We start from the raw sequence: 15693 nt of genomic DNA, 5'->3' as shown, positions 1-15693 counted from the left end.
CTTTTTCTATTAAGTCACCTTACAATGATCCACCAAGGCCTAAAATGGTGGATTATTCGTTAACTAAACCTCCTTGAAAAATGAGGAGAAATAGTCAAGCTATTGACTTTAAAGAAGCGCTTATTGGGAGGCAACCCAATGCTTGTTTAAGTTGGTGTTACTTTGGAGTGATTTTATGTTTAAAGTATGAGTTTGAGTTATTTTGTTATTTTTTCATTTGTAGGTTTTGGAAAAAGATGCAAAAGTGACCAATTGAGGTGAAAAAGGCGAAGTTTGATCAAAGATCTCAATACCTCAAATTCAGTAATTATGGTTTTTGATGCATTAAAGAGGTTTAGAATGCATGTTTAGATCATTTTACATGTGTGTGAATGGTTTATTTTGACATAGAAATGATCTAGGGTGTATTTTGAAGAATTGAGGTCAAACTGAAAATTGCAAAAATTCTGCAATAAGTGCAGATTCAATGGATCCAAGGCCTCGGATCCATATGGATCCAAGGCCTCGGATCCACTTCTGCAATCAGAAAAACTTCGAGCTTCTTGATCCGAGCTCGGATCCATATGGATCCGAGGCCTCGGATCCACTTCTGCAATCAGAAAAAATTTGAGCTTCTTGATCCGAGCTCACTTATCATGATCCGACCTCGGATCCTTTCAAAAACGACCTCGGATCCTTTCCAAACGAAGCCTCGGACCACTTTTCTTCATTCTTCCCTCTTTTTCCTCCTTCAACTCCACTTTTCTTCTTGTTGGTTGCAAGCTTTTATTCTTAAGAATTGTATTTTTGTTTTTTTTTTCAAGGTGCATTAATTGAAGTCTCCATTCTTTCAAGTAAAGTTGGAAATTCATCACTTGGACATGGATTCGGATTGCGCAAGTCATAAGGGGAGTATTTTCTTTTACTCTTTCTTTATTTTCCTTTTCTCACATTGAGGACAATGTGAAGTTTAAGTGTGGGGGAGGAAATATGTGAACTTGCATTCTAATGCTATGTGATTATATTTTGTGGATTTAAATGCTTAGAAATATTGGAATTGTGTTTGAATTATTTGCCATGTGGATAATTTGCCTGAAATTGGGTTTGTTGGCAGGGAGTTTTCTTCCATTTATATGGGGAAACTCCGTCAAAATTTGTCTAACATCTTGTCCAATATATCACTATGGCCCAAAAGTTCTTCAAATTTTTGCATTTTCATTCAAAAAGGGCTAATTTGTTCCAACTTTAAATGTTTTTATTCTTCCAATTGTTGAAACTTTATGTGTATTTTGGAAGGTTTAGTCCTCATTTAACTTGGAAATAGTTATTATGCAATTAGAATTTTTACATTTTAGAAAGTATATTTGGTAAAGTGAGGAAAATTATGCCTATAATTTTACATGTTTAATGAGATTTCTTCTCTTTACTTAATTTTGCAAGTAAGTGATTGACATAGTTGATAAAAGGTTATACTCCTCCTTTGATTAGTCTTATATATTTTCTAAGAGGGAATATCTATTTATTGTCCTTTAGTAAAAAAAAAAAAAAAGAAGAAAAGAAAAAAAAATTATTCTACTCCAATGATTTTTGTACCGAGTAACCGGGGGTTGGCATCTACAAATGTCGATTTTCGCGTAAAAAGGTACTTGAATTAAGAGTATGCATTGCAACTTGAATAAGTGAAATGTTGAGTAACCGGGAATCTTCACCTAAAAGTGTCGATTTTCGCGTAAAAAGGCATTCTCACTAATTAAGTAAAATTAGTATGAATAAATCCCTCTTAGATGTAAAATTTTGAGAAAAGGATGATTATAGGAGGAGGAAGGCTATAAATCGACTATGTGGGTTGCTTATTTGTGAAATTAGGTTAGGGTAAGAGATTAAGTTTAACTTGTTGAATTTAGGGTATAATTATCTTTCCTTTACTTGATATTATGAGTATTTAGTGTAAATTGAATAATTATATAATGATTATTTTCCAAGTCTTGAGGAATTAAATTGGACAAAGTGCATATATTGTTTCACCTCTTGAATCATTGCATTTGATTATGTGTGAATTGCTTGAGGACAAGCAATGATTTAAGTGTGGGGGAGTTTGATAAGTGACTAATTTACGTAATAATTGTATGACATTTTATATTATTTTTAGTCACTTTGGTTATATTATTGGAAGAATATGAATCATTTTGGCTATAATTGGTGAAAAATGCTTTTAAGTGATTAAATGAGGTTTTTATCACTTTTTACTTGGATTTTGTGTATTTTGACAGTTTTGACACATTTTCGTATTTCGGCTATAACTTGAGTTAAAATGATCGGATTGGGATGATTCTTGAACCCATTTGAAGATAAGAGATAGATCTACAACTTTGGTGAAGACATCTAAATCCAGTTTGAAGGTTTTCCAGGTCAAAATGCCGAATTACAATAGCAAATTTCTACTGGTCGAAACTGGAACAGGGCAATGAGCAGGCAAGGGTATTTCAGTCATATCTCAGCCTACACAGATCCAAATGAGGTGATTCTTGATCCATTAGAAAGATAACTCAAAAGGCTACAACTTTCGTGTTTTAGACATGAGCTGGTTCAGCCTCTAACATCAAGAAAAGATTGGTTGAAGTTGGGCCAAAAACAGAGCAAGTGATCCACACTCGGATCCACTATTCATCCGAACCCTCGGTTGTTTCTGGGTTAGTGGATCCGAGCTCGGATCCATACGGATCCGAGGTACTGTAGCAGCTCGGATCACAGGTCAGAAAAGGCTGCTCTGTACGCGTAAAACTCAATTTCACCTCCACCAACTCACATTGGATGCTAGACATGTGAGAAACATTCCCAGCTGTAAAAGGGAGATGTAATCCTCATTTCTTGACCACCTTTCATCATAAAAGAGCCAAATTCATTGCAAAAAGGAGATTGGAGAGATGGGGAATCCATAGCAGAAAATAGAGAGGAACATACGGGAGAAGCTTGAAGAGTGCAGAAATGTAGTTCTTCCATTTCCTTAGTGTAGGATAGTTTAGCTAGTGTAATTCATCCACTCTTGTATATTGCTAGACTAGGATTAAGATGGAGATGAAGAAGGCAAGGTGATGAGCTCAAGTGACATGGGTTACATTCCTTTTCAACTCTTTATCTTTTGTACTTGATTCCAAATTTAGTTAATATGCAAGTTCTGGATTTTATGTTATTTATGTGTCTCTAAAGTTTATGCCTTGGGTTTGGTTGAACTTTCTATGATTGTTAGTGCTTATTATTTGGCTATTTAACTGCTATGATTTGAGCAAGTTATTTAGCACTTTAGCTCTTGAAATCATGATTAATCTGGTACCATTAATTGTGATTATCTAAGGTGTTATTTCTGCAATGAAAATTGAGATTTAACACTAGTTCAAGAAGTGCTAAACATAGGGAGTACACTCACGAAAGTAGAGGTGCACCTATGTGGTTTTTAGTGATTCATTTCATGTAATTTCATTGAAGAAATGAACTTGTAGCTAATTTCATAACCATGAGAATAGGTATGGATTAGTTATAAGTATAATTGATTCACTACGAAAGTAGGATTCAAATGCATAAGGAAATTACACCATAACTAGCCTAGATGTAGTAATTAATGATCCAAATATAGCACTTGCATGAGTAGTTAGGGATACCACAACCCAAGGAGCTTTTATTTGCTATTTTCTTGCATAATTTCAGTAGGTTTTAATTTGTTATAATTCATTGATAGTCTAAATAATAGAGAAGCTTAAGTAGTACCGGTAATTGCAATCTTCCTTGTGGGATCGACCCTTAATACCCTATACTAGCTCACGATTCGTATACTTGCGATAAATCGCGTGTGGGGTATTTAGGAGTTTATAAATGTAAAACTTGATTAGGATGAGCTTAATTGTATATGTATACTCCGCGCACGTCAAACTTCTTCAATTGATGGTGAAGCAAACCATATGGGATCCTAAGTGCCATTTCAGTAGTGGCAACTCAGTACCATTTCTATATTTATGCCAAGTGTAATGTTTATTTAATTTGTCATGTGCTGTTTATTTATGTTTCTTCTACCTTCACGTGATAAATAGGATTAGCACTGAATTTGATATCAGGTAGTGATACAAAGGATTCTAATTGGAAGCAAACCATCTTGTACGTAAGAAAGTTCACTCTTTACTCCCTCTAAACACTCTTTAGTTAAACCAAAGAGCTGTACTACTTTTCTCTAGTTAACTTTCACTATGTCATAATTCAATGCTTACCAATGAACTGAGAACTATCCTTTCTTTGCAACCTCGCAAAGAGTACAAGAGAACAAAGAAGAGTATTTTCTAGTTAAAATCACTCTTAAAAACTTGTATTCATTGTAGGTAAAAGGTTTTTTTTTGTTAAATGTTGAAACTTTATGGGACTTATAGGATCCCAAAAATTCGTCAAAAATACCCATCAACGTCAAGTATTAATAGAAAAAACTACCCGTTAGCTCGTTCGGCTGGCCTAAGTCGCAAGTTGCTGCCAAAGTGCTGGCCGAAGTCTATTTTCTCAAATTTGTAACATCACTTTGGGCAGCCGATCATTTCTTCAAGTAGCCAAAGCTGTGGTCGAAAGCTTTTCTCAAATAGCTATATTTCTACTTTGGACGACCGAATGAGCGGCCGAAATAACTTTCAGAATGTATTTTTCTGCTACAAGACTCCGAACGGCCAAAGGAATGGTCGAACAAATGGCAGAAGTCATTTTCAGCTGTGCTTTTCTGCTTTGGACGACGAAGATACGTCCGAAAATGTGGCTAAAGAGTGTTGAGGCTTTTCCTTCTGGACACAACACTTCTGACGGTCGAAACTGATTTCAGGCGTTCGAACACTGGAATTCCTTTGTAAAGTTTCTACTTTTGTGACAGCTCTTTTCTTGAAGGAGTCTGGTCAGACGAAGAAGCTTTTTGGGCACCTGAACTCTTGAAATTTCTCGCAAAGTTTCTGCATTTACGACATCTTCACTTCATGTTATACCGACCACTTTTGCACTAAGTTTAGGCCATCTTAACCCTATATAAAACTCTAGAGACAACTACATAGCAACTTCATAAACATCATTAGATTGCAATCATTGGTTTCTTAGCATCAAAACTAGGGTATTACCTTGATTGACATTCTCTCTTTTTTTGATAATGACAAGCTAATGATGCTCAAGCAAAGATAAACATGATAAACATAATCGAGAATCATTTTTTCCCCACTCCCCCTTTTGACATCATCAAAACTAGAGAGTAACTCCTCCTCAAAGTAAGTATGCATCAATATAAGTCACCATTTCTATTATACATAAAAATATATATATACACACCAAGAATAAGATCTAAAATTATGCACAAATGAACAAGATCAGAAAATTCACATTCACATAGATAGAAAATGATGTAATTTAAAAGAAGAAACAGAACACTAATATGACAATTGGCAGGTTTTTGTAAAAAAGAAAAAATAATGAAAATCTAAAAGTTCCTACGTGTCTCCTGGTTTTCTTCATTTTTATAAAATGACATCCTTAGAAGACACATTGGGAGTGGACTTAATTGCGTTTGGTTAATTATTCAAACAGTCGCAGTTTGAAACTCTTCGCTTGTTGAACCATGGTATGCCTCTAATAATGGAGCATTTTCAGCGGAAGATTCCACAAACTCAGCACGCTTTTGTGATGTCTGGCCATTGACTTCTTGTGCTTTTGCCCACATCAACACGTAAAACCCAAAGGATATGATCAAGGACCCGATCAAGCTGCAAGGTAAATATTATTTTAAAATATTTTGTATGAATTAAACCATATACATATAACAAGAATTTAATGTGTGTAAATAAATACCAGGACTGGTATGGTAGTGTTGGGAATTTGTACAATTATGCGCCATTGATGTATTCCTTTCAAGATTTGGTATACATGTTTATACACCGTTGCATTCATATATTAGTCAATTAGCATACAAGAACAGAACTCGCATTTACAATCAAAGTTGTACAAGTGTATGCCAAATTTTGTAATAAGCGCATCAAATGACACAACTATATCAAAACCTCAACTGTATCTGTCCTAAATGCAGATGTGCATAGTACGTGCTTGGCTCGAATGTCATTCAACTAATGCGTACCATCCAAGGTAAAGATCATCGCCAAGAAAAATGAAGCCCATCACTGCAGCAATGGCAATTGATAATGGCTTAAATAAAGCTACATATACAGGACCCTTTATGTGTAAACCCCAGGTGTGGACAAGAACACCGAAGCATGATCCCATAAGTCCCTGAAGAAGGAAAAATTATTGAGTGTAGTGATCCACGGTAATTGAATTTGATTCTAGCTAGCTATATGGGCAGTGTGTAATGGATTCAATTAGCCCGCAATACAAAACTACACTTTGGAGTTCAAGGGTAGAAAATATATTAGGTGCATGCACTTACCCCGTACAACACCGAGTACAACCGCACGTCAGGTCTGAATATGTTCCATGCACTGGAATTTGATACCTCGATTAAACAAACTGGTGCTGCAATGATCATACATGATAGGTTGTAAAAGAAGACCACAACTAGTTCTGCTGGATACCTCGCAACAGCCTTGGCCTAAATGATAAATGGTAATGACTTATAACTACTATATTGGAAATGATAATAAATCAGAACTAGATGCAACATCATAAAGAGTTGTAAGATGATAGTCGTAGCACTTTTCCAAATGAAGATTATACATTCATTCTTATGTAGGAAATGTCTTCAAAACCCATATTTTTTTTCAAATCACTTTTTTCCGTTCTGATTTGCCATCTTTCTTAAGCAGGCTTCAAGAATATGAGGGGTAATGTGAACTTCGAAGGGAAAATAGATATTTTACAGGAATTCAAGGGGTGCAATTACAGGACAAAATTGATGGATTTTAAAATCATAAGATGCCAATTTTGGTTTTTAATATGTTACCTGAAAAATATACCAAAGAGAGACCATAACATATTGAGCAGCGAGGAGGGCACCACCTTTGACCCAATCCGATTGTTCAGCGCCGGCAGTGATCATGGCTATTGCTGGCTGTTGTTCAGAAACAGAAGCTGAAGCTGTAGGGCTCCTTATCAGCACAGGACCTTCGTAGAGAACCACCAGTAGGGCTCCGGCAATCGTTATTAGAGTCCCAATTATCTTAACCTGGGTGCTCAAGCTTTTCATTTCTAGCTTTTCCATCCTGATCATGACAAGAAATATTGGTCTAGTTTGCTAAGTTGAGAAATATAATTTTGCAAAAAATATACCTTATTTATAATGAAAACGAAAAAAAAAAGAGTATTGAAGCCTTAAATTCAGTGTTACCCTACTATATTATCAGAGAAAATTGATGGGCACCGAGAAAGAGGGTTTTAGATACAACGCTTTTTTAAAAAAATAATAATAATAATAACTTAAATTGTATGTGGAAGTGTCTAAAAGTTGGGGTAATAGATATTACTACTATATGTATTTAAATGGTAATAGTTATTTTAGCCCCGATTTAAAAAACATGACGAATTAAATAAAGTATGAATTTACCATAGAAATTCAATTATTATGCAATGACACTAAAATGAAAATTTAAAAAGAACCTTAAGAGCACTGCGAGGACAAATGTTGAAGCCGGTGTAAGGTTGGTCATGGCAGAAGCCAGTGTTGGAGTACTATACTCAATTCCTACGTATCCAAGATATTGAGATACGAAGCTGAAAATAAAATTCCAAAACAAAATTTTGGTAAACTCCTTTAGGACAAACAATTACATACGAATATCATCATGGTTGACATCAGAAAGCATAAGAAATATACCCAAGAATCCCGAGGGAGAAAAATCTAGCAAGGATACCAAAACTTAAAGGAGGAAGATCAGATTTCCTGTCAAGATTTAACCCCCAAAAAAAAAAAAGTTTGAATAAGTTACTGGATTAGTTATATGGAAGATTGAGATGAAGAAGGCTTGTGAACTAGTTCACCTGCGGAAGAAGAAGCAAAGAGGAAGGAGGAGACTAGCTGCAATCCCATAGGTATATAACATGAAAACGTGAAAGTTCAAACCCTTTAAGGTGGCCGCTTTGAAGATGGTGCTCAAACCAACGTTGGTACACTCCACTGTAATCATGGCTGTGAAAGGAATCACCTCTGTATAACAACCTCTTTCTCTCCAATTCCCCATCTTTCTTGTTCTTTCTTTCCTCCTCTGCAAAATAGTACAATCTGTACTTTGGAGTCTTGAACTCACAGGATTGGAAGTTATAGTGGTGCAGTAGTTAGTTGCTTCACTTAAATTATGTTTACTTGGATTTTGACCAATAAGGATTCCTTCGATGGCAATCAAGTGATGAAATAGTCAGTCACACCACAAACCAACGGAAATAACTGCTGGACAAATTGACTTTGCAAAAATACTCACTTGATATGGTTCACACGAAAGCCTTCAAAGTTCTAATTTAATTGTTTAGAAGGGTTTGGTCTAATAGTTAAGATTGAAATCTTAGAACATAGAGGTCTTGAGTTTAAAATCTTCTTTTCATTTTTTTGTTTTTTTTAAATCTCACCATTCTCCTGCTGAAAAAAAAAAGTCAAATCTGAAATTACCATTCTCCTACTCGGGAAAAAAAAAAGTCGAATCTGAAATTATTCAAAAAATGTTACCTATAGCAGATTTAGTAATATTCCTATGAAACCAAGGCTTCAACCTCCAATCGACCCAAAATAAAAGGGCGATATGCATTTGTTTAGTGGAGCATGTCAAGGGGATGATTTTTATCTAATTATGCATTCTGTTACTAAGTTGAGGGGCAAGTTTTATCTAACTACAAGTCATAATTCATATTTAATACTTCTTTCATTCTATTAAAAGTGTCAAAAAAGGGAGTAAGTTTCTCTTCCTTTTCTAAACTCTTTTCTCTAGAACTCTTCCAATCAAGATTTTCTTTTATCTCTATCATGGGAGAGAAACTAAATCTGCTCTTTTCTCATAGGAGAAAGCACTCTTTATAGTTTTTAGTGTCTCTTATTTGAATAAATTCTATCCTAGGATTTCCTAATAAGAGATTTTTTTATCCTAGAATCTCCTAGTGAGAGTTTCTTCTCTACTAGATTGTTCTAGTGAGTTTTATTCCCTTCTAATTTTTTCCTTCTGAGAGTTTTCTAAATTTTTATCTTTGTGAAATTTGAGATTTTGTAGATCTAGAATTTAGTTTCTCAGATCTGCAATTTCTCCATCATTATCAGATCTAAATTTCTCTTTGGAATTGGATCAGTTTTAATCAAATTTGATTATCAGCAGACATGCACTAATATATTGGGTTACAGTGATTCATCCGAATGGAAGATATAGGAGTATCAATATTATCTTTATTTGTATTGTTTTCATAGATCTGTTATATCTATTAATTTCATATCTATATGTACATGTATCATGTTTATTTGATGTATTTTCTGTCATTAGTGCAAATTTATTTAAATGAAATGATCTTTTCTATAAAAAAAAAGTATCATATTTTTCTTTAGAATTAATCTTATATACACTGTCAGTGTATACATTATCACCATTAGATATATGACACATATGCAAATTTGAATTTCAAATTCAATTTTTGCTCATAATCATCTATCCAATTGTGATAGTATATATACTGACAGTACATATAAAATTTACTCATTTCTTTATCTGTCCCAAAATTGTGTCATTTTACCAAAAATAGCAAGTAAATTTTTCTACTTAATCTCCACGCTGCTTCCACTAAGTGTGGGTCCAACAAAGATTATCAGAATCGATGAACGCACTAAACTAGTGCATCACCCGTACGGAGCAATTGGAATTATACGTGCTGACGCTATATGGATTGGATTGCCACTTTTAATTAAATGTGTGGGGTCCACGGCATTGGCCAATTGCAAACGCATTTTGGACAGCTTCTAGGTTGGCAATGGGCCTGGGTCGGGGGGGGGGGGGGCGGCAATTGGAATATACGTGCCGCACGCTATATGGATTGGATTGCCACTTTTAATTAAATGTGTGGGGTCCACGGCATTGGCTGTATTGCAGACGCATTTTGGACAGCTTAACTGCTTACCTTTACATAGGGGCGGGCGGGGAGTCCACGGCCCCGTTGCCTATTAATTCCCCCCGCTCCCCCCCCGCTTGGCCCGTCTCACCCCCGCCCTGCCCTGTTTTTCCCGTTGGACAGTTGTGAAGTTAAAAAAAATTTATTATATAATTTTATTATAATTAAATTTGAACAAATAATCAAATACTAAAATATCAACATATTATCAAATTATTATTCATTGTAACTTCACAATTGAAATTCATAAAAATAATTAAATAAAAGTTATTTGAATACAATCTAATATGATAAAACAAATATAACTAAAATAATCAAGTTTTTTTTTGATACAAATACAATCACTAAATTATTATTGTGTTTTTTTATAAAAAAAAGTGTTATTGTATTAAGTGTAGTTAGGAATTTAATATAAATGTATTAATAAATTTAGTACAAATAATTAATAATTTTTATTAATAGACATGTATAATTAGTAGTATAATTGATAATATCATTATATATATAAGGGTTAAAAATAAAAAAGCCCCCTGTGGTAAGCCTAATACACAGAAAAGCCCCCTATAGTTTCAAAATATACAATACGACATCTCATGCTTTGAACTAAATTGTAAAAGTGACGGAATCCGTTAAACTTAACGGAAATGACTTATTGGAACCTAAAAAAAAAATTTTATACCTATTTTTTATCAAATATACCAATTCTACCCCTTAACCCTCAATTCTCTCTATTTAGAAAATAAAAAAAATGATTTTTTTGAGCTGTCTTTTGCTTAATTATATCAGGGTATTTTGGTCATTTTGACAATTTTCGTTAAGTTTAATGGATTCCGTCACCTTTACAATTTAGTTCCAAGTATGAGGAGTCGTGTTGTATATTTTGAAACCACGGGGGGCTTTTCTGTGTATTAGATTTACCACAGGGGGCTTTTTTATTTTTTACCTTATATATAATTATGCACACATATATATATATATATATATATATATATATATATATATATATATATATATATATATATATATATATATCTTTTTTTTTCTAAATGGGTGGCGGGACGGGGTCCCCTGCCAGCGGGGGGAAAAAATTGCCCCCCTCCCGCCCTACCCCCGGCCCCAACTCTCACCCCAATAGACCCCCGCGGGTGTGGGTGCCCGCCATCCCTACCTTTACACAAATATTGGACAGCTTAAGTGTTAATGAATATTTTAGTAAATTAAGAAGTCATCTTCTTCTCTTTCTCTATTGTTTATAAAATGTTCCATTCTCGAAAAATGACATTCCTTTTAGGATGGAAGGAGTATAATTTGAGGGTGGCACGTCTATTTTTTGTGATATTTATGTATATTATATTTTGACTTTTAGATTTTCTGTGGTTAATTAAAGTTCGCCAGCTAAAATATGGGAGATATTTGCACTGTGTCCCCTAAAAGCAAGCATTAGATTCTTTGCCCCGGTAAGAATATTCCGTTGGTGCTCTAAACGATAAACCATGAAAATTGTATACAATTAGATTAACACTCAATAGAAAGTTTTTTTTTTTTTTTTTTTTTTTGTGTCAAAGGACAACATCTACTCCTACTCATATTTCTAGCCTATTCTAGGGGAGAGGAGACCCAACTGGACCAATAATTAATATTTCACGTTCTTTCACTCAACAGAAACTTAATTAATTGAAGGGCTATTTCATGTGTTTGGCTAATCTGCCGGACCAGTAGTTAGAACGAATCTTTGACCAAAAATTACTCCTGCAAAGTACGGTAGGCATAGGGCAAATGACCACCAAATTCAGGAGGCAAAGTGTAATTTACCCTTCTCCTATAGTATATTTGCTCGTGTTTTATCGATTACTTATTGCAAGCACTGCAAAAGTGGAATCTTCTTTTGACAAAAAGTTGTATAGACCTGACCCATTAGATCCGGTGTTTTGCCACAATTTTATTGTATAAATTGATGAAATTGTGTGATAAAGTTTGAATCACTTGAACCCGCCCACATGTAGATCCGGCTTACCCAAATTTTTACTTTTCCTTTTGTTTTGGATGCAAACTAATGTCAATGATTCCCCTTTTATCCTAAGAGATACCCCGAAAAGAAAGGTGCCTTGATGTTAAGGGCCAATCATTGGGAAACATCTTTTTTGTTTTTTTATTTCTCCCTGAGGACTCCTTTCATTTCACGTAACCAACTTACATCGCCTGATTTGCACAAGTAACCTACTAAGACGTTAAATTGGGCCAATCACTCCACCTAATCTCAAACAAACCACCCATTCTTATTTTTTTGCCCCTTTTTCAGTCTACTTTTTTCTTTTTTTCTCAAGTATCAAAGTTGGTCGGCTAGGAGGGGCAAGCTATGGTCGAAACAGTGTCGGTCGAAGAAGTCAAATCCTTTGAAAGATAGGACTTGGGAGATCCACTCATGCTACCCTTTCAAATGTGTCCATCAGAACAAGAAGGTTCCGCACGCATTGCAATTTTTCCTTGTACAGTGTACACTGCGTTTGCACGCAAAAAATTGCGATCAGCTTGCTTATTTCAAGAAAATGTACGATTATTTTTGTATATTAAGTTATACATCATTGTTGACATATGTGTATTTTATATTTTCAATCACCTTTTTATCTCACATACATCATATCATAAAAAGTGCTACAGTAATTATTCCAAATAATATTTCAAATAATACCCTATTCAAACAAACTCAATATTTTGTAAAGAAAGAAAATAAGAAAAAATATAATATTGTCGTATTATATTAACATCATTATGATTAGGATTGGAATTGGGTGGTAAACAAAAAATAAAATAATTTAAAATAATAAAAATATTAAATTCTTTCTTATTTGTATTTTTTTTTAAAAAATTTGACCTCTCTCCCCCTATCTTTCTATTTTTTTTAAATATTAATAAGATTGCTAAGAAGAAATATATTAATATTTTGACTTTTTTTTCTTGATACTAAAAAGGAGAAGAGACGCTCTAAATTTTTTATTATTTTCATTACAGAAAGAGGAGAGTACTTTTTTTTTAAATTTTTAACTTGCTAATTTAGTTTAATGGTAAGATAAATTATTTAAAAAATAACTCTAACAATCAAGCGCAAAGGTGTTGCATGGTTACCAAGACTAAAATTTCTTGCTTCATATTTCCTCAATTTTATTTGCTTACATCATCTTTACAATTTCCAATACACCTTTTTATCTTCCCAATATCTTTTTATCTCACATACATCACATCACAAAAAGTGCTACAGTAAAAATATCCCAAATAATCTCAAATAACTTACAATCCAAACATAGACCATGAAGTAGCAGTACTACTGTGCTAGCTTGAACATTGTGCGTGGGCATCCATATTTCTATTTCCTCAGCAGTTAAAAATTGGGATCCGAGGCAATTGTTATGAGAAGACACTATTGCAAGTGATGGTTCAGATGTATTTAATTTGATAGGATTATTAAGGGATATAATTTTGAGGACATGATAAAATAAAAGATTCCTAATCATAATTAGGAAGTCTGTATCTCTAAGAATACTCACTCTAAAACGTAATGGCTATGGTAGATTTCTAAATTCAAATGCCTTTTCAAAAGGTTATCGAGGCTAATCATGCAACATACTTAGGTCTCATTTGAGATTGCGATGCTTTTGATAAAAAAGTACTTTTAAATATTAAAAGTACTTTTAAAATCTTTGGTGAATATTATCCCATAAAATTAGGAGTAGAGTTTTTGATGTGAAAAGTATTTTTAGCAAAAGCTCATATTTGAAGTTTTTAGAATAGCTTTTGTGATTTAAAAAATAAAATATTAAATTTAATCATTTTATCCTATATAAAGAGATAAATACATTTAAAAATTTTCCAATTACATATTATTCAATACAAAAAGCACTTATTGAACTATGTTTCCAAACAATATATTTAAAAGCACTTAATAAGTACTTTTATTAAAAACTCTAAGGAGAAGTACTTTTCAATAAACTACAACCCTAGGCGGGCCCTTAATCATAAGAGGGGCATGTTAGGGCCAAAAATGTATACAATTTAACTAAGCCAAATCCTTTGAAAGATCCTATACCATTCTTAGAAATCTAATAATGTCCTTTGTCGAGGCTAATCGTGCAAGATACTTCATCATAAGAGGGGAAAGTTAGGGTCAAACAATGTAAGACTGGACCAGCCAAATCCTTTATAGAGATTCGATGCCATCTCAGAACTCTACTATGTATCTATGCGTGTGTATAAGCAAGGTTAAAAATTAATCAATTTTTTTCTCTTATGTGGGATAACTAATTAAAAAGAATTTTTGTCTTAATTGGTTAATTGAGCCTAACTAGTTAGCATTCAAATCTTCTTCCAACTAACCAATAAAAATCAATCTGGTTCCTTCTAGCAACTTTTATGTCTTGATTTGACTTGTTTTTATTTTAAAAAATTAAAGTAACTTAATGTTATAGATATATATATATGAGTAATTGAATATAATAATTTTATACAATGATAGATAATTAATAATCACATAACTTATTTGTTTAACTAATTTCTTTGAGAAAGTTTCTTCGATAAATAAAAAATACTAAAATTTTGCATGGAAATTTATTATCTCTAATTAAATAATTTTTAAAATACATAAACATTCTAGATGCGATTAACTATACCTGGCAATTGGGCCGGTTGGGCGGATTTTGGGCGGGTTAATATTGGATTTTCACTTAAATGAGTTATACCCAACCCACCCAACTTTAGATTGGGTTGATTTTGGATTGGGTCATATTGGGTTATCTCAAACCCATGACCCAAATATGACCCAACAAATTAATTAATACATTTTAATACATAAACTTTTTCACTTACATTTTAACACACAAAAAAAGATTTTTTTCACACATATAAACACATTTTCACATACATAAATGTATTTTCACACACACTCACTTCTTAAGTTCCTTGGAAACACATCATAAATAGAATAATATTTTATATTGCTTGTATTGTGAATTTTATATAATAAATTATACATTTAAATAGATTAGCTAATTGTTTACTTTATACTTTTTTAATACTATTAATTGATTGAAACTTATTTTTGTCACAACTTATTAACACTTTTACTATTCATATCTGTTTTATCGTAAATTGTAATATTCTATGTATTTAAATTATTGAATGCTAGATTATATTATACTTGAAAATGTAAGTAAGAGACATATAATTTGTTGTATAATAATTTTGAAATTATAGAAAATAAGTTTGTACTTTAGTCCTTATATTCTCAAAAATTTTATGATTCATGACTCTAGAAATTTTGCAAACTGTTGTGAAAGGTCCGTGCATCAGAACTACATTCTGGGGATAATATGCAAATTGCTTTCTTCCATTAAATGACTGGTGACATTACTACAATTTGGTTCTTGGACTCGCTAATTAAGAGGAAAAATTAATTGTCTTGCTGATTGTAAGCTTCTCATGAAGTTGAAGATTGGCGGTATTTGCTTTGGACGAAATGAAATCGTTGGACTAGCCATGCCCAAGTTGCCATAATTAATCAAAAAAAAAAAAAAATAGAATCTGCAAGTCAACTATATTGATTCAAAGTTAATATCATGATCTATATACATATAA

General features: G+C 33.1%; 1 protein-coding gene across 4 annotated transcripts; it reads right to left on the bottom strand.

Annotated features, from left to right (window-relative positions):
- Positions 1 to 5351: 5351 nt before the first annotated feature.
- On the bottom strand, positions 5352 to 8384 carry LOC113701596 (WAT1-related protein At5g40240). Of its 4 annotated transcripts, none has more exons than XM_027222328.2 (7): positions 7972 to 8384; positions 7808 to 7873; positions 7591 to 7704; positions 6994 to 7196; positions 6425 to 6510; positions 6116 to 6267; positions 5352 to 5747 (listed from the first exon to the last, which is right to left on the bottom strand). In XM_027222328.2, exons 1-7 carry the CDS (start codon positions 8169 to 8171, stop codon positions 5564 to 5566), a joined length of 1005 nt encoding a protein of 334 aa, XP_027078129.1. In that variant the 5' UTR covers positions 8172 to 8384; the 3' UTR covers positions 5352 to 5563. The 4 variants fall into 4 exon arrangements, with proteins under 4 accessions (XP_027078129.1, XP_027078128.1, XP_071914714.1 ...); XM_027222327.2 differs by having other exon boundaries at positions 6425 to 6586; positions 6938 to 7196; positions 7972 to 8370; XM_072058613.1 differs by lacking the exon at positions 7808 to 7873 and having other exon boundaries at positions 6425 to 6586; positions 6938 to 7196; positions 7972 to 8374.
- Between the last annotated feature and the right edge of the window lie 7309 nt (positions 8385 to 15693).

Source organism: Coffea arabica, chromosome 7e, assembly GCF_036785885.1.
Source record: "Coffea arabica cultivar ET-39 chromosome 7e, Coffea Arabica ET-39 HiFi, whole genome shotgun sequence".
NCBI classification, from domain to species: Eukaryota; Viridiplantae; Streptophyta; class Magnoliopsida; order Gentianales; family Rubiaceae; genus Coffea; species Coffea arabica.
Note: the sequence above shows the minus strand (reverse complement) of the source record. Positions and strands in the feature narration are given on the sequence as shown.